A 19,259-nucleotide genomic window follows, 5' to 3' on the forward strand; every position below is an offset into this window, starting at 1 on the left:
AAGGGTTTGCAAAATTTAGCAATTGCACCACCACAAATTGCCAACCATGCTTGATCCTAGGTTTACAGAGTCTTTATTTCCAACTTTCTCAAATCTTAAGAGGCAAAGAGCTGCATGCAAGCTGTTGGCTTAGGTAGCGCATGAGTTTCCTGCTTTGTTTTTCCTGAAAATGCTGCTGCCAAGAAAAATAAACTACTTTCCTAGAGTCCCACTGGTGGCGGTGAGTCAACTTGGCACACCAGCATGAAACACCATTATGAAATCTGGTCAGGCTTAAAAATTCACCAAAATGTACATGTCTACCCTGTTTCAATCTGATATCAATAGAATGGCAGACAATTTTAATGATTATCAATGTACACATTAGCAGGCCTTTCAATACTTGGAGGGAAAAAAGGGAATTTGGATCCCCTTGTGCCAACTATGTGAGCTTTACTTAAGCTGCTTACCCTCCAGTGTGTCCTTGGGAGTGTTTAGCACAGCCAGGAATCTTGTGAGTGTTTGGCATAGGAAGCTAATTTGAAAAAACTGATGGTTTTTATAATGGTGAACTGAAAATTCTATGAGGAAGACCTTTGCTGCCAATTAAAACAAAGTATGGAGACTTCTGCAACTGGATTCCAATTGGGATGAGCTTATATCTTGTGATAATAACAGTTATGAGGCTAATGACATATTCCTTCTTTGGTTAAGTTTAACAGTTAGCTGCCTTAAACCCATTAATAGCTTGGTTTGTGGGGGCCCAAACAAACCAAGCACTTCAGTCATAAAAGTGGCAGTCCCTGTTGCTGAAGTGCATGGTTTGTTAAACTGGATGTCCTTGTTAATATTTAACATATACAGATCGTTGCTGCGTACACATGGGCACGCACAGCACAGTTCTCCATAGAAGTCTATGGCGCGCATATGCTTGAGCGCATCAGATACATATACACTAGTCACGCCATCATGCCATGTTGCATGCACATCACAGGCTGGATGAGTGTGGCTACATCTGTAAGGGTGGGGTAGAAGGGCTCAAGGACTATTCCACCGTGCACACTTTTCATTATGGGTTTTGCCAAGATTGTGAGTGACAGTGTATCGTACTGTACTTTTGACATTAATGTTCTTTTGTATCTTGCAAGGCCATCCATCACCAGATTCTACTCTAGGCCCTATTTCCTTCAGTTTCTCCACAGAGTAGTATCAAATCATAATCCTATAGTTAAAAATTGACTTCCACTAGGTTGTTACTCTATTTTCTTGAGGCCAGCGATCTGCTGTTTGGATTAATTTAACACTTTATTAAAAAAAACAAGCTTCCAAAATCGCAATGAGATTTTTAGTTTTATTCTAACAATTTTTTCTTTATAGTTAGTTATTAGTACTGTTCGTAATCAATGCCTTACCTGGCTTCCACTAAATTGCACACTTCCTACCCACTCCATCTTCCTATAACTCCTCCATTGCCCTGCACCACATTGCATCAGTTGGTACTCCCTGTTCTCTCAATACCTGCCTCAGCTAACCCACATTCATCCACATCTTTGACCTCAACCCTCCATGCACCCACACAGTTACCTTCACCATTTCCCTCCTCATTATTCTAATTCCTCTTTCTCCAGCCTCCAATTCCTCCTTCCCCGTCATTAATTCCCCTTTCCTACTCACTAGACTTTGCAATGAAAGGTAACTTTGCACCAAAATCATGTTGCACTACAGGTGGAGACATTTAAAATGTGCAGGGAAGAGAAAGTTACTCATTTTGCCAGAAAAACTGAGACACCAGCCTAATAATGCTCCTTTCCTCCAATAACAGCAGCACGATGGGCCATGGACTCCACAAGTACTGTGTAGATGGTGTGCACCATGCCTCCTGATTAATGATCCACAATACCTTAATATTCACCCCTGGTGGAACCCTGAACATATGGATGGTATGTTGTTCTGCACCCCACATGTGTTCTATTGGGCTTAAGTCCGGGGGAACTAGGGGGCCAAACTGATAGGAGTGCTCCCCCAGCCGTAATCTGGTGGCTAGGGACCTGGGCCGTGGCGCATTGCTGCGATGAAGGATCCCTTTCCCGATGAATGCATGAGATGAAAATGTGCAACTGATCTGTATTGTCCACTGGTCAGTGATGTCTGCAGATGTATCTGGGTACTAATGTGCACCAGCTGATACCACCATACACTATGCCACAGTGCCACTGCCGTCCTGGACTGTCCTTTCTTGGCATGTGTGGTCTATTGCCTAATGGGGTTTTCTCCACATGTGTAATCAACCATCGGCCCAAAGCAGTTCATAATTTGGCTGCACAGTACAAGGCTGATTAATATTAATAACGTTACATTTTCCTTGTACAGTAAACGGAAATTAGAGTAAGACGAAAACAAGATGAAAGGATGAAATACGGTCACATGACACCTGTCCTCTATACACCAAATGAAATGGATGATTGCTGCTGACTAATGCATAATATTGTCATAGGCATTAATACCAAAGGTACAAGGGGTGCAGCTGCTATGGGGCACAAAGCAGAAAGTGGGGTCCATCATCCATGTTAAAGAGTTATATACATTTATCACCATTGTGTGGTACATAAGGGCCCTTACAAACTTTTGCTATGGGGCTTTAAAATACCTAGTTACGCCCCTGATCACTGTAATACTGAGTATAGATCACAGCAGCCACATTCCGCACCTTAACGAATGGTGGGAGAGCGGTGCTGCCACCCAGGGCGCAGGGTCTAGGGATCAGCACCGCTGCTTCCCCGCGGCACCAGCCTTTGTCTTACAGGGTGCCTGGAACGTGCGGCCTAGATAGCTGCCCGGAGCCTCCTGCTGATCTCACATGTCCGGATGGCGGTGCCGGCACAGGGCGGAATATCGCCCCCTACTGCCCTGGTCACATTGTTATTGTATTAGCATAAGTGGATTTAGATGTGCTCAGCCAATCGGAAGCCGCCGCTGATTGTCATCAGGTTATATTTTGCAGCAGAGGTTGAGCACCCACAGGTGATGCAGCACCAATCAAGCGCATATGTGTCTTTCTGGTAGTCGCCATTGGACGCATTTTGAACATGTCCTGACTGCACTTCTGCTGCGCTTACCTGCCCGCCCCTACCCACTGTGTGCATGTGCCGGGGACAGAAATACAATGTGAGGGGAAATAGAGGCAAATCTCTACATGAGAGAAACGTTTAGGCTGCGGGGACCAGATTGACATGGCGACGGGGTAACCGTACTCATACTATGGTGCGGGTATAAGGGATGGACGTAGCGCAGTTTCACAGCACATTAGTTACAGGTGGTGCCAGCGATACAGGTACTGGGTCACTTATACAGAGCGGTGGAAAACCCAGGGGACAGTGACATGTTTCTTCCTGCAGTCACTGTGAGGAGCAGTGATGAGGGGGCTGCCAGGAGTAAGGGGTGGCTCACATACCTGTACATATATATCAGTGCTTCTCACACTCACCCATCAGCGTAGGGTCACCTCAGCCCTTTAATATGGGACACATATAAATTACACAGATTTCTGTACCTGGCTGATTTCAAGTCTCCATTTCACCTGGTTTTAAGCAGCCACAGAAAATGTGTAATTCATACCTGTCCCTTATTATAGGGATGATCTGGCAACCCTAGGGCCTCAAGACACACTAACAATCCAGGTTTTCAGGATATCCACGCTTGAGCACAGATGGTTAAATCAGGTGCTAAATAAATCACCTGCGGTGTTTCTATAATGGGGGCAGGGTGTGCGGTGCACACGGGCTCCTGGGTCCAGGGGGGCCCACACCACACAGCCTGCACCTAAATAATCTTTATACTTACCTGCCCGTTGTCTACAGAGTTCTGCTCTGCTGCTGAGCAGCAAAAATCACTGGGAAAATGGCGGCAGCCATTGATCCGCACATGTGCACTAAGCCAGAATCTACTGTACTGCACCACCTGCCCCGCCACCGCCAGAGAGAGGAACTTGCCTGTGCTGAGCAGCATAAATCACTGGGGAAATGGCGGCGGCCTCGTGCATGCGCAGTGCTGCTGTCCCCGGGAAAAACAGTGCAGGCGCCATTTTCCCGGAGATACGCGCAGTAGATCCTGCCACTAAGCCAGAATCTACTACACTGCACCTCTAGAGAGAGGAGGTTGAACTTGCCTGCACTGAGACTGCACATGGGCCTCCTCCTCTCTTAAAAACACCCCTGGTGTGGATTTCCTTAACACCTGGCCTGTTAGTGGGTGTTAAGGGCTGCATATGAGAAGCACTGCATTACATTTCACTACTAATTCATGAATTGTAAATGTAATATTAAAATCTGTTTTACGTAAACAGGGAGGAACTTTGGGTGGGATATTTCATATACAGGGGCCTATTCATCATTACTAAAAACTCTTTGGAGGTGATTAGGTGTAGAATGGCATGGAGTGCTACCTAATTACTGGGGGAATTCATCATTCCTCCTCCCCATAACTATCTGTTCTGAAAAGCTGTAATTTTTGCGTTGATAGCTTTCCGGGAAATAGATAGTTTTCCCTCACTACACTAACTTACCGCAGCTGGAATCCGTGCTGCGCATGCGTTGTTACATCAGAGTTGCCGACTTCTAGCTCCCTCCTTCCGGGAGGGAGCTGTCGGGCGAACTCAGCAGGGGGCGTGTCACATCAAAAGATCGCGTGGCCCAGAACATGATGCGTCAACGGGGGGCGGGGCATGGGTGTGACAGCTCGATTGCGTCATCGTGGCCCCGCCCCCTCTTCACAATGCTGAGATGAATGGCATTGTGAAGCAGGGGGCGGGGCCACAATGACGCGATTATACAGCTGCTGGGGATTATACTGTATTCGCGGGGGGGGGGGGGCAGATGGATTGCCGAGGACCGGGAGGCTTGCCTGCCTAACCCGGGCGGCCGGGAGTGGCACCCGATTTTCGGGAGGCTCCCGGCCAAATCGGAAGGGTAGGCAAGTATGTGTTACATTCACAAAAGCGGCGCATACGCAGCACTGATTACAGCTGCGGTAATTCTGTGTGTACTCCCCTCCACTCACCTCTCTGTCTGCAGACGCCTCTTTTTTTTGTTTTGTTTTTTAAACTTTACTGTGTTCTGCCGGGAGAGCAGGGGCGTATCTATAATGGTTGCAGGGTGTGCGGGGAACACGGGCCCCTGGGTCCAGTGGGGCCCCGTAGCGCACACCCTGCACTCATAATATTACTTACTTCGGCGCGGGGGTCCGGCGCTGTAAAACGACTGGAAAATGGTCGCGGCCGCCATTTTCCCATCGTTTGCGCATGCGCAGTACAGGGGAAATGGCTGCTGCAGCCATTTTCCCGGTGACCTGTGCATACACTGTAGACTCTTGGCACACTCTAGTGCCCAGAGTCTATAACTCCGGCGCTGGCCGTGCACAGCTCAGTGCGCTGCCGGCCGCCAGGCGGAGAGGAGGGGGCCCATGTCGGAGACTGCACACGGGCCCCCTCCTCTCTAGAAATACCCCTGCGGGAGAGCAGTGTCAGAGCAGCAGCCGGAGGCGGGACCAGGAATTGATGGAGCGAGCCGGAGGAGGATCTGCTCACTCTGACAGCAGGTAAGTGTATCCCGAATTTGAGAACCTATGTACTAATGTATGGGGAGTGTGGAAATTAACGCAGGCGGACTTACCCAGGAGATATCAGTGATATCTCCTGTGTTAAGTGTGTTCATGATTATTAAAAAAAATTAGAATTAAGGAAAATGTCCTTTATAACCGTTATTTTAGTGTTGATGAATAGGCCCCATACTCTGTGAAGAGCCGACATGATATAATTTTATAGCAATTTTACGGATAAAATACAATCCTCATTGGGAAGCTCCTCCTTGTATGGATAATACACACACACATGCTCAGGTGAGAGTGATCATTATCTGCCCCAGGTGGGGGTATTAGCAGCTGATGGGAGGGGTATAAAGGGCTGATCCCTGCACTCCTGTCCTTGTGCTGTGTGTCCTGCAAGCAGAATGGGGATGTGGGTGAGGTGGAGTTGGCTGCTGGTGGCTGCGCTGGTTTGCGGCTCAGGATTTGCCAGTGCTGGGGAGCATGTCTTGGTTAGGCGCCAGTCAGACAGTTGGTGGAGGCATTACCAGCCTGCTGTGAGGGGGTCTCATGTAGGGGTTGCTCAGCCTGTGTCTGGCCTGGGGTCTACCAGATGGGGTGCTCAGCCTGTGTCAGCATGGGGGTCCCCTGTTAGGTATGATGGGGGGGCTGCTCAGGCTAGACAGCTGGCACTACCCAAGAGCTCTCCTATCAGTGTGCAGTGTGGTGAGGACACAATGGTGGTGACTGTGATGAGAGACCTGTATGGGAAGGGGAAGCTGGTGAAGGCCTCAGATCTGAGCCTAGGACCCCAGTCCTGTAAACCTGGTTCCCGGAGCACCGATACCAGTGTGGTCTTTGAGATTGGGCTCCAGGAGTGTGGGAACACAGTACAGGTAAGTGGGGGATGGGGGGATCCTAGCTGTAGACTAATATTATGCCTTGTGTCTATTGTAGGGCTGTAGTGTCTCCTAAGCTGCAGCTTCTGTATTATGTCCTACTGTAATGGTTCTACCTCACACAGAATGAGCAGCTGTGTATAATGCATAGAAGTAGGGGTGCTTGTATTTAACCTTTTTGCTCTATATACTGCACTTCCAGACATGGGGATTATCCCACATTCTGAATGATTAATAGCTACAGTTGAGGGGTTTATTTATCAAGCAATGAAAAACTTGGAGAAGGGGACCAGTGGAGAAGTTGCCCATAGCATCAAATCAGCTCCTACCTTTGGTTTTATAGACTGTACTTGATGAATGTTACTTCAAAGCTGATTGGTTGCTATGGGCATTTTCTCCACTGGTCCCCTTCTCTAAGTTTTTCACTACTTGATGGATAATTCCATGAGTAAGCTAATAGCCAGCAACTAGAGCCATGGTCAGTGTAATCTGTATAAAGTATTAATAAACTGCTGTGAAGGTATGTAGGCAGGAAGCCGGGGTCAAAGTGCCATTTACTGGCTTCCCGACAGTAGAATCCCGGCATGGGACTAATAGGCATCTAAATACCAATGCCTATCATTATCCCCATGCCGAAATCCCGGCGCCAGGCGTACCGATCTTCTGGCATCTGTATTTCATCTGGCAGTATAACATACTAATTCCGCTGTGAAACATGGTCTTTGCAGAATTGCATGTTATCCCAGCATGTAAAGATCTCATGTAATGTGTATGTGGTCTGGATTCCTAACATGTTGCTTTCTAATTCTATACCCCCTGAGAACATGCTACAATACACCGTTGCATGCTCTGTGGATGCATTGGGAGGCCATAACGCTAAAATATCTACAGAGCCACAAGTCCCAGCAATCCATAGCAGTTTCTGTGTGCTGGGTAACCCTGACCTTGGTGTTAATCCAGACTCTCAAACCCTCACAATACTGGTTCCCATCAATGCTACTAGTGACATTTCCTGGTGCAGATTGGTAATGTTATCCAATGGTACTGCATTCCAGTCTTAAGTATTCTTAACAGGTCATGTTTTCAGCATTCATGTCTGTGGAAGGTGGGATAATTGCTGACCCTGGCAAAATTGATTAGCTCACCTGTGTATTGTAAAAAAAAAAATGATATGGTGGTACATAAGGACTGGCGGTTAGAACTAATGTCTTATATCAAATAAACACTGAGACCTGCATCTGAGCTGGGCCCCAATTGTTTACCAGACAGGTATGACCTGTAACCTAATGTAGGGTCCTCTATATACACTAGTCACCACTAGGGGGATATTTACTAAAGTGAGACTCTAGAAGTGGAGATGTTGCCCTTGACAACCAATTGGATTCTAGTTAAAATTTTAACTAGCACTTTCTAGAAAATACAAGATAGAATCTGGTCGCTATTGGCAACATCTCCATTTCTAAACTCTCACTTTAGTAAATATACCTTATGTAGTGTCAGTCAGGGAGGATAACTGATCCGTATGTAGTACTTGGTGTCTGTGTAGTAAATGGATAATATTACTCTTCATGTCCTCAGATGACTGCAGACTCTCTGATCTACATAACCAGTCTGTCCTACAACCCAAAGCCCTCCAGCAGTGTCCCCATTACCAGGACCAACTCTGCCGTGGTCCCCATCCAGTGCTTCTACCCCCGGTGAGTGTGGGTCAGAGGGAGGGTTATAGCTTATTAATGAATGGGAGCTGCCACACTAGTGACTGTCAGCCTTGGTCTGTGCTGGAGAAACGGTGCTCCTGTGTAACATTACAGGTTCTGGCTTCTGTGCTACTGTCAGCCTCACATGTAGGTTTCTGACAAAAGTACAAATCTTTGTGGGATATTCACTGAATATGCCCATTTTTGGCCCTCCAGCTGCTGTGGAACTACACATCCCAGCATGCACTGCCACCTTTTTGATATAACAGCATGCTAAAACTATGTGCAGTGCATGCTGGGATGTGTAGTTCCACAGCATCTGGAGGGCCAAGTTTGAAGACCCCTGCTCTAAAGGATAATGGCATCTCCTGATGTCCGCACTCTATTATAGTCTATGGGCCACTAATGAGCCACACTTCTCAGTAAGGGAGCCATGAGCTCCCAGTCTTCCCCTGGTGACTAATACAGTGGTGGCACATGTGCCAGGGACTAGGAAGAAGTGCGTGGCATTGCTTATCACACTGCTTACAGCTCTTCCCCAGGATGTTCACTTTGAATTTGGGTGAAGAATATTTCCTATCTGCATTAAATATGCCCCATATTAAATATGCCCTTCACATTTCCCACTGGCTGTATTGTGACCATCTACTAAAGCTACTCAATAAACTACTCAAACAATAGACCTCCTCCGTTCTAGGCTAGATCTGCCTTACCCCTATTAAACTTCACTTAAGAGACATGCATGAGCTGCCGTACTTGGTCTACTGTCCCATTGTCATTCTTAACTAGATTAATTTCTCACCAATGTGTTTTTAACATGGCTAAATCTGATTCTCCCTCCCTCCCCACCCTGGTTTTGTACAGACATGGTAATGTGAGCAGTGAGGCCATCAAGCCAACATGGGTTCCGTTCCATTCCACCGCATCCTCAGAAGAGAGGCTGTCCTTCTCCTTGCAGCTGATGACTGGTAAGTGAGATGGTGGCTATGATGGTGCTGGGTCTGGTTTGGTATCTAACTCTCTGATTACCTTCTAGATGACTGGAGTGCCCCCAGACCTTCCTCTGTATTCCAGCTGGGGGACATGTTCTACATAGAGGCATCAGTGGACACTCAGAACCACGTCCCTATGATGCTGTTTGTGGATAGATGTGTGGCCACGCTGTCTCCTGATGTCCAGTCTGACCCTCACTATGACATCATTGCCTACAATGGGTATGTTATACCAGTGACTGTCCAGCTGCTGTGGTCATGGCTCCACTTTCTGCTAAACCTGTCCTGTTGTGCAGGTGCCTGGTGGACGGTAAGCAAGAAGATTCCTCTTCCGCCTTCACATCCCCAAGGACCCAGCTAAACCGGCTCTGGTTTATGATCGACGCTTTCCGGTTCACTGGGACAGATGTCTCTCTGGTGAGGACTGGTCCGTTCTCTTGGTTACACCTTAGTGTGGGGGCATGATACCAATTTTGAGAGTCAGATAAGGGTGCACAGAGTGTAAACATCTAGGGGAATATTCATTACTTGCAGCATTTCTAATGAAGTTGTTATAGTATTGCCTAAAATTGCAAAAACTCTTGCTGTTGGTCTTCAATGAACTGAGCTTTTGCTGAAGCTTAGTTTCAATGCATAAAGAGTTAAAAGCAAAGTGGTAACTACTTCTCTCACTGCTTCTGTCTATGTACCCAGCCAGTGTAATGTGCATGCACCAGTACTAGCAAGGAGACAGGGGCACATTAATATTAATTTTTTTTTTTTTGTTTCTATACTTACCTCATGTTCCACAGTGTAGGGCTGCTGAAAACCCCTGGAAAATGGGTGCCACAGCCATTTTCCCTGCTTTTTGTGCATGCACAGTATGAAATCACCAATGAACTGTGCATGCACAATAGACTCTAGTGCCCAGAGCCTACTTCTGCTGTCAGTTTGCTGACCTCAGCCAGGGAGAGAAGAGGGGGCCCTGGATAAGGAATTAACATGGGGGGCCCACTCAATACACCTCTGCAAGGAGGGCAGCAGTAGCCCACATACTACTGGGGTCAAGCTGCAGAAAGATGACGCAGAGCTTGGTAAACTTCACAAATTAGATGCCTATGGGAGCTGCTTTTCTTCCTCTAAAATGGAGGGAACCAACAATGTAGCTTCATGGGATAATGGCAAATATTGGGCATCAACAGAATGTGTCACCAATTTTGTCCTAGATCTATATCACCTGTTACCTGAGAGCTGCTGCAGCCTCTCAGACTGAGGATCCATTGAACAAAGCCTGTTCCTACAGCCAAGCATCACAAGAATGTCTTGTAATATCTTGCACAATTACTTTGATAAATATGCCCCTGATTAAATAATGAGCTGTCAACAGTTTGATTAATGTAACCAATGGCTGAGACGAGTGCAAGAGAAGAACCTGGTGACTGGGTGCATCCCTAGCAGAAGCCCTGCACTTCCTTAGCTTATCCCTAACCTGTACCTGTCTTATCCTAGATCTATATCACCTGTTACCTGAGAGCTGCTGCAGCCTCTCAGGCCCCGGATCCATTGAACAAAGCCTGTTCCTACAGCAAAGCCTCTAGAAGGTGAGACACTGTGTAGACCCCTGAGTTACGTTACTGGTGTAATGGGTAAGCTGGCTGACTTCTCCATTTCTCTTAGCTGGGCTGCTGTGGAGGGCGCCAATAACATCTGCCAATGCTGTGACACTGGGAACTGTGAGAATGCTGGTCAGAGCAGTTGGGGCTTTATGCCAAGAAGACCAATAGGAATGGGGAAGAGAGATGTCGGTGAGTTCTTCATGTTACCAGTCACTGGACTGCCAAGTCACTTACACACTGCCAGGCTTCCATGTGCCCTAAATGAAAGTAATGTCAGAGCTAGGCTTGGCAAAGGCACTTTCTATAATACAGGCACTGTCACTAAAACATGTGGTTTGACTCCATGCACAAGTCTGAGCTGACCATTAAAGTACAATCTCACTACCTGTAATAGCCGTTGGAACCTGTTGACTTGGGAACTGAGTTTTAGACAAGTCCGTGCCATTACATATTTCCTAATGTTGCCATGGCTCACAGTAATGGATTGTTAGTACCATTTGAGTAGATGGAAAGTGTAACCTCTTTACCAGTGCTATACACCTCGTATAACACTGGCTAAATGTCACACTTCTACCAGAAGTTCTGGCAGCTTGTATTAAAGCCTAACCTCTCCCCCTGCAGGTTCTCATCCAGAGGAACATGGACTGGCCACACTTGGGCCTCTTCTGGTGATCGGAGCAGAGTCTAACCCAGCCCCTGGTGCAGCCCATAGCCAGGCTTCCAGAAGGACAGCAGGATCCAGGCCTCTAGAACTGTGGGTGTTGGTGGCCATTGTCTCCGTCAGTCTGGCTGTTGTAGCTGTTGGTCTTGTGGTGGTTGGAAAATGTGTCATGAGGAGAATCTCTCGCCAAGAAGCAGTATAGAAATAAAAATATTCAGGAAACCATTTCTGCATCCTTGTCATGTATCATCTAAACCTGGTATAACATGTAATAGAGCTTTGATAGTTATTGACAAGGTGGTTCTCAATCTGCCTGGGACTCCCCTGTTTGTTGGATATGTAATGTGACACCCCAACTGTTCAGGTTTATGGTGTCACCTAATCTGACCAGATTTGAATGAGTTTTTACTGGCTGCAGAGGTATGGAGGGATTACAGGCTCAAATTGTCACTACTTTAATAAATTGGTTTTGTGGAAGAGTTACAAACTGATATCTCACAATGGGTAACAATCAGCATATGACAAGTTTAATAATATCCTTTCTTTACATCTACTAGAAAATAACACTAAGGCCTGAATTCAAATAGCAGCGAAAAGTCCGTTTCCAGACTTTTTGCTGTCATCACGTGTTTTGGGTGCGACAAGTGTATCTCGTCCCTGCTTATCCCCATATTCGATTCCAAATCGGCAAAAGGGGACCCGGCGAATCCTAAATAGGTTAAGTTCTGTCAGTTTTGGTGAAATAAGCTTCCCCCTCCCTGGAGATGCTCTGACATGGGGAATCCCTCTGGATACTCCCCAAATAGCCCTGCTGAAGGTATTTGGCCACTTTAAGTGGTCTCAATAGGTGCTGTTTTGAGTTTGTTTTTTTTTTTTTAACTTTTAGTTGTTAATGTGACTTTTTATAAATAAAATCCACCCGCGATCATACACCAGGGGCATAGTTGGGGACCCCACTGGAGTCCATCTCGCTAGTTTTTTAACTTTAAACCCCAACTTTAGGGGGGTTTTTTGCCCCCAAAATGAAAGTACTTTTTTGGGGTGTCCATAAGGTGTTTTTTTTTGTTTTTTTTTTAGTACCTTCGATTACCTTTTTTAGGGACCTACCCAAGGCCTGCAGGATGGTTTGAAAGTCTGCACCCCCAAAACCCCAATTGTGCACTTTCTTGCCAACTATTCATAGGCTATACTTTTTTTTTTTTTTTTTGCCAAGTCGGATGCATTGATTTTACACTCGGCAAAGTCGGGCTAATTGAATATGGGGATAAATGAAGTAATTGGCGAAGTATTGCCAAAACTGACCTTTTGCTTCTAATTGAATACAGCCCTTAATCTAAAATGTATTTTCCAATTACACTGGAAATTGGTGGGAGACTGTTTATCCCTTCCACGTCAAACGCCTGTAAAAAGATGAATATTCCCTACCAATATGGATTTCTTCTTAAAACACTTTCTTGGACAAATTATAGCACAATTTCTGAATAACTAAGTGGTTCTAGTGAACTACAGTTACATTGTTTCACACTAAACTTGGTACAGTCACTTACTGTATATCAACAACCATAAAAGATGTTCTAAATAATACACTTTATTTTAAAGTCCTTTTTCTTCACTTTTGTAATTGCATGCAGCCTAATACCAACAATACGTTGTCTTCTAGGTGGTGCACATATTATACCCCTTTAACACCAGCGCTAAAACCCAGGTTATTGCAGGGTTAACCTGGGCAGCTCCCTGGTATAAAAGGGGAGAGGGTTGGATCACTGGGTCGAGTGACCCGGCAATCCAACCCAGGTAACTAGCAGGGTTTAACACTGGAGTAACCTGTGAGAACATCGCACTCCGGGTCTTGATGACCTGCAGTGTGCCGCAAGCTGGCCGATTGGTCCGGCTTCAGTGGCACTTGGAGATATCTTTAAGTGTCCACTTTCACGCTGGAAAAGCTGTCTATGCAGACCCGACTGCGGTGTGAGCAGTGCCGCCGTGGGAATATCCCGAGTCGGTGCCGGCCAAATTCCGGGTCTGATCCAGATAGGAACTCTGTTCCAACTCCAGGTCAGACCTGGAATTTTGGTGGAAAAGGGGTATTAGATTTTGGTATGTTCCTTTTTTGCTAAAGTTATTACTTGCTGCTGGAGAGCTCTACTGTAGTACGTTGCCTGGGTTAACTATGTTTTGCAGCATATAATGTAACTTTTACAGCCTTGAGGGCCCATTTATCAAAGTGCATTTGAGGTAAATTCCCTGAAGGTTTACCTCAAATACTAAGTGTCCCCCGAATGTATGAAGGAGGGACCGCAGCAGGTATCTCCGATACCTGCTGCGATCCCTCCATTGCCGCCGGCAGCCTGATAATATCCACACAGTTGGGGCCACAGTGGGAATCGAACCCACAACCTCATTTCTGTGAGGCAGTAACACTAACCATTACACCATCTGTGCTGCCCACTATAACTGACCCCTGCACTCCTCACATTACTCTGTAATGTCTATTGCCTCAGAGCTGTGGCTTTAATGCAGGATTTAGCTGGGGATTGTTACCGGCCTCTCCTGATGTTGGTTCAGCTGCTTCAGGGAGATCTGGCACTACCAGGTGGCCTCTTCCATGGGATACAGGCTATTCTCTGCTTAAAGTTTATATTGGTCCACCTCCAATCCGGCCTCTAACGATGGGATTACCTTCGCTTTTCACCCCTTGGCTGCAGGTTGTCACAAGTACTAGGTGGATGTCTCTGGTGCCAGCAGCTGACCGCAGTGGCTTTGTCCACAAATTGCCACTGTCCCTCATGTGCCCCCTCAACCACCTGCAGCTGCTTCCAGTAGATTCTGCATCATGTGACCACCTGCTGTCTCACCACACACCACCTGCACCAGTACATATATTTTTAGAGGGGTTTTCAATACATTAGTGATGCCCACTATAGGCTTAAACAGTGTTTTGGTGGGAAATCACAAATGCCATCTCAGCACAATTGGCATGTGCTTCCCAGATCTAGGTGACAATGACATGTGGGGTCCCAGCTGAAAAGGGTTTGGTGCCAGAGGGTGACTGTCAGGCTGCAGGTTCTAAACACATAATGGTCCATTAGACATCTGAAGTTACTCCAGTGTATGTTCTGGGAGTAACTGTTGGCTCAGTAGGTGTTGGTGTCAGACAAATGGTGCGCCCTGGGTGTATGTTCTCCCTGTGTCAGCCCAGATGTTTGTCTTGAACCACCTTAAACTTGAAAACCTGAGGTCTTGTTCTTAACGCAATTTGTGGGCTCTCGTTTCTTTAGGGTTTGGCTAAAGTCACGACGGCCTATTATCTAAGTAGGTGATGATAATTGACTAAGACTTGGATGGAGATAGGAGCTTGTACTTACTGCCATGTCACAGGTTCTAAAAAATTAGTTAGGAGCTAGTTGGCTGGTACTTTATCTCTGTTCACCTTATCTCCTTCCAAGGCTTGGTGTATAGACCCCCCCCATGCTCCCCCTATAAGAGACCAGGCAGGAATTGGCATTTGGCAGTGGTGAGGGACTGAAGGGAGTGGTGTATCAGGAGTGAGGTGGCCCTGGGGTCTGAGCAGAGAGACTGCATGAGAGCAGTGAGGTACCTACTGTAGGGACTTAAAGTACCAACCAATCAGCTCCTATCACTTACAGGCTGTTTGAAAAAAATAAAGTACCAGCCAATCAGCTCCTGTTATCTCTCTACAAGGCTTATTACATAGACGAGAGAGACATGATCTACCCTGGGATCTAGCAGTGTGAGCTTTACATAAGAGAGTGGAGGTCTAGAGCTGCATTGTGTGGCAGAGGCTGCATGAGGAGAAGAACTGCTGGGGGAGCGGGGCCTGACTGAAGATCAGTTGTGATTGGAGGGAGGGGTAGGGGCCTGACTAAAGACCAGCTGTGATTGGAGTGAGTGGTAGGGGGAGCAGGGCCTGACTGAAGACCAGTTGTGATTGGAGGGAGGGGTAGGGGGAGCAGCTGGTGCTGGAAAGGTCTGTAAATTACCACATACCCCAGGTCCGAAATTGCACTGCAAGGAGCAAAATATATACCCTGCTGCAATGCATACAGAGGAATAAGACTCCATATAAAGAACTCCTCACAGTGGGTGTGGTAGAAGAGACTGTAAAAAAGTTGACTGGGGTCTAGCTAGACACCAGATGTTAGACAGTTAATAGGTCAACAGGGCCAAAAGGTGGACACTAAGGTCGATATTTATTTTTTTTTCCCCCCCCTAACTGTCATGGTAGGTGCCTAACCGTAAAAAAAACAAAAAAAAAAGAGTAGAGCTGCATACACACACAACGATTTTTTTAATGAACGATTTGAGTAAACTATTTTTTCCCTTGAAAAAATGTACTAAAATCGTTTACTAAAGTTGTTCATTTACTAAATGTCATGAACGATTTTTATGAACTACAAACGATTTTTGCATATTCCCTTAATGAAAATCGTTGAGTTGACAAGTCTGACTGAACGACAAACTACAAACGACAAACGCGCATGAACAATAATCGTTCATCGTTTGACTCAGAAAGTGAACGATTTTTGCCATCAATTATCGTTAAATGATATCGTTTAACGATAATCATTAAAAAAATCGTGTGTGTATGCAGCTTAAGTGTTGACCTTTTGTCTCTGACCTTCTTACATGTCACCCTTTTGACTGTCTAATATCTGGTGTCTCTTTCTACTGTCTGTCTATAGTCCGCTATCGCCTCACAGTAGATCTTGTAATTAAGACGCATCCAAAATGTTCACAGGAGACACCGAATTCAAATTTAGTTTCTGAATGAGATGACAGCTCAGTGTGAATATAACTGAATACTCCTCTCTGTGATTGGAGGAAGAGGTCTGCCAATTATTGTATAGCCTACCCCAGGATATGGACTTTTAGACTGCAGTCTGCCAGCTCACACGCTCTCTCTGCAAGAGACCCCTGCCTACATTCATCACCCTGCCAGCTCACACACTCTCTGCAAGAGAGACCCCTGCCTACATTCATCACCCTGCCAGCTCACACGCTCTCTCTGGAAGAAAGACCCCTGCCTACATTCATCACCCTGCCAGCTCACGTGCTCTCTCTGCAAGAGGGACCCCTGCCTACATTCATCACCCTGCCAGCTCACACGCTCTCTCTAGAAGAAAGACCCCTGCCTACATTCATCACCCTGCCAGCTCACACACTCTTTGCAAGAGCGACCCTGCCTACATTCTTCACCCTGCCAGCTCACGCGCTCTCTCTGCAAGAGAGACCCCTGCCTACATTCATCACCCTGCCAGCTCACATGCTCTCTCTGGAAGAAAGACCCCTGCCTACATTCATCACCCTGCCAGCTCACGCGCTCTCTCTGCAAGAGCGACCCCTGCCTACATTCCTCAACCTGCCAGCTCACGCGCTCTCTCTGCAAGAGCGACCCCTGCCTACATTCATCACCCTGCCAGCTCACACGCGCTCTCTACAAGACAGACCCCTGCCTACATTCATCACCCTGCCAGCTCACACGCTCTCTCTGCAAGAGCGACCCCTGCCTACATTCATCACCCTGCCAGCTCACACGCGCTCTCTACAAGACAGACCCCTGCCTACATTCATCACCCTGCCAGCTCACACGCTCTCTCTGCAAGAGCGACCCCTGCCTGCATTCATCACCCTGCCAGCTCACACGCTCTCTGCAAGAGAGACCCCTGCCTACATTCATCACCCTGCCAGCTCACACGCTCTCTGCAGGAGAGACCCCTGCCTACATTCATCACCCTGCCAGCTCACGCGCTCTCTCTGCAAGAGAGACCCCTGCCTACATTCCTCACCCTGCCAGCTCACACGCTCTCTCTGCAAGAGAGACCCCTGCCTACATTCCTCACCCTGCCAGCTCACACGCTCTCTGCAGGAGAGACCCCTGCCTACATTCATCACCCTGCCAGCTCACGCGCTCTCTCTGCAAGAGAGACCCCTGCCTACATTCCTCACCCTGCCAGCTCACACGCTCTCTCTGCAAGAGAGACCCCTGCCTACATTCATCACCCTGCCAGCTCACACGCTCTCTGCAGGAGAGACCCCTGCCTACATTCATCACCCTGCCAGCTCACGCGCTCTCTCTGCAAGAGAGACCCCTGCCTACATTCCTCACCCTGCCAGCTCACACGCTCTCTCTGCAAGAGAGACCCCTGCCTACATTCCTCACCCTGCCAGCTCACACGCTCTCTGCAGGAGAGACCCCTGCCTACATTCATCACCCTGCCAGCTCACGCGCTCTCTCTGCAAGAGACCCCTGCCTACATTCATCACCCTGCCAGCTCACGCGCTCTCTCTGCAAGAGAGACCCCTGCCTACATTCATCACCCTGCCAGCTCACGCGCTCTCTCTGGAAGAAAGACCCCTGCCTACATTCATCAACCTGCCAGCTCACGCGCTCTCTCTGCAAGAGTGACCCCTGCCTACATTCCTCACCCTGCCAGCTCACACGCTCTCTGCAAGAGCGACCCCTGCCTACATTCATCACCCTGCCAGCTCAGGCGCTCTCTCTGCAAGAGAGACCCCTGCCTACATTCCTCACCCTGCCAGCTCACACGCTCTCTCTGCAAGAGAGACCCCTGCCTACATTCCTCACCCTGCCAGCTCACACGCTCTCTGCAGGAGAGACCCCTGCCTACATTCATCACCCTGCCAGCTCACGCGCTCTCTCTGCAAGAGACCCCTGCCTACATTCATCACCCTGCCAGCTCACGCGCTCTCTCTGCAAGAGAGACCCCTGCCTACATTCATCACCCTGCCAGCTCACGCGCTCTCTCTGGAAGAAAGACCCCTGCCTACATTCATCAACCTGCCAGCTCACGCGCTCTCTCTGCAAGAGAGACCCCTGCCTACATTCATCACCCTGCCAGCTCACGCGCTCTCTCTGCAAGAGAGACCCCTGCCTACATTCATCACTCTGCCAGCTCACGCGCTCTCTCTGCAAGAGAGACCCCTGCCTACATTCATCACCCTGCCAGCTCACATGCTCTCTCTGGAAGAGCGACCCCTGCCTACATTCCTCACCCTGCCAGCTCACATGCTCTCTCTGGAAGAGCGACCCCTGCCTACATTCCTCACCCTGCCAGCTGAACTTTCCATAGATTCACCATCTGCTTACTAATCGGTGGAGACTGAAGATAATAACCATATAAATATATAGCAGATATAGCTGAGGCACTTATTTGTCCCTGAAAGTACGTCAGGAAATTGTTATCTACCCGGAGGCCTGAAGCAAACTAATTATACTCTGGCACGCTGACAGCTGGGCCTAGGTGAAAGGGGTGTGGCCTTATCATAGTAGGTGGAGACACACCCCCTTAGGGTGGGAGACTTTTGCAGCGCTGCAAAGAGGGGTGCTGTGAGCTCCTCAGCCCAGCGCACAGCCAGTGGGGGTGTGATCCCTAACACCCCAGGCGGCCGTGATCAGAATTTACTGGGCTGCTGTGATGTAAGAGGAGGGGGGCAGTGCCAGGCCCGGGCCCCTCCAGCAGGCCCTGATAATTAATACCTACCCCCCCCTCTCCTGGCACCCCTGATTATACTACAAATATATGTATATATCTCTGCAGAGTCTACAGCTAATCTACAAGTTAGAGTAAAGGCAACAAACAGTACTCGCTGCAGCAATATAAGCATTTTACAGGACTAATTTATGTGCACCCCATTCACCTTTTACATTAATACTCTATGGCTGGGATGTACTATATCAAGGGCTCAAATTGTTACAAATAATAGTGCAATGAAATATATAGCATCATCAGGACAATGGAATAAGTAACCAATAGGTTCCATCACACAGAGATTCATTACAAGAAAAGGTTAAATGATACAATGAAATTGTAAAAACA

At 47.6% G+C, this 19,259-nt stretch overlaps 1 protein-coding gene across 1 annotated transcript; it reads left to right on the top strand.

The window, feature by feature from the left end:
- Positions 1 to 5,953: 5,953 nt before the first annotated feature.
- LOC148473766 (zona pellucida sperm-binding protein 3-like) lies at positions 5,954 to 11,625 on the top strand. Its single transcript, XM_088459532.1, has 8 exons — positions 5,954 to 6,452; positions 8,034 to 8,152; positions 9,017 to 9,120; positions 9,189 to 9,366; positions 9,441 to 9,561; positions 10,633 to 10,724; positions 10,801 to 10,928; positions 11,361 to 11,625. The coding sequence occupies exons 1-8, from the start codon at positions 5,982 to 5,984 to the stop codon at positions 11,600 to 11,602; spliced, it is 1,455 nt and encodes a 484-aa protein (XP_088315658.1). The 5' UTR covers positions 5,954 to 5,981; the 3' UTR covers positions 11,603 to 11,625.
- The last annotated feature ends 7,634 nt before the right edge of the window (positions 11,626 to 19,259 follow it).

Source organism: Taudactylus pleione, unplaced genomic scaffold (assembly GCF_031769625.1).
Source record: "Taudactylus pleione unplaced genomic scaffold, aTauple2 ptg000913l, whole genome shotgun sequence".
Lineage (NCBI taxonomy): Eukaryota > Metazoa > Chordata > Amphibia > Anura > Myobatrachidae > Taudactylus > Taudactylus pleione.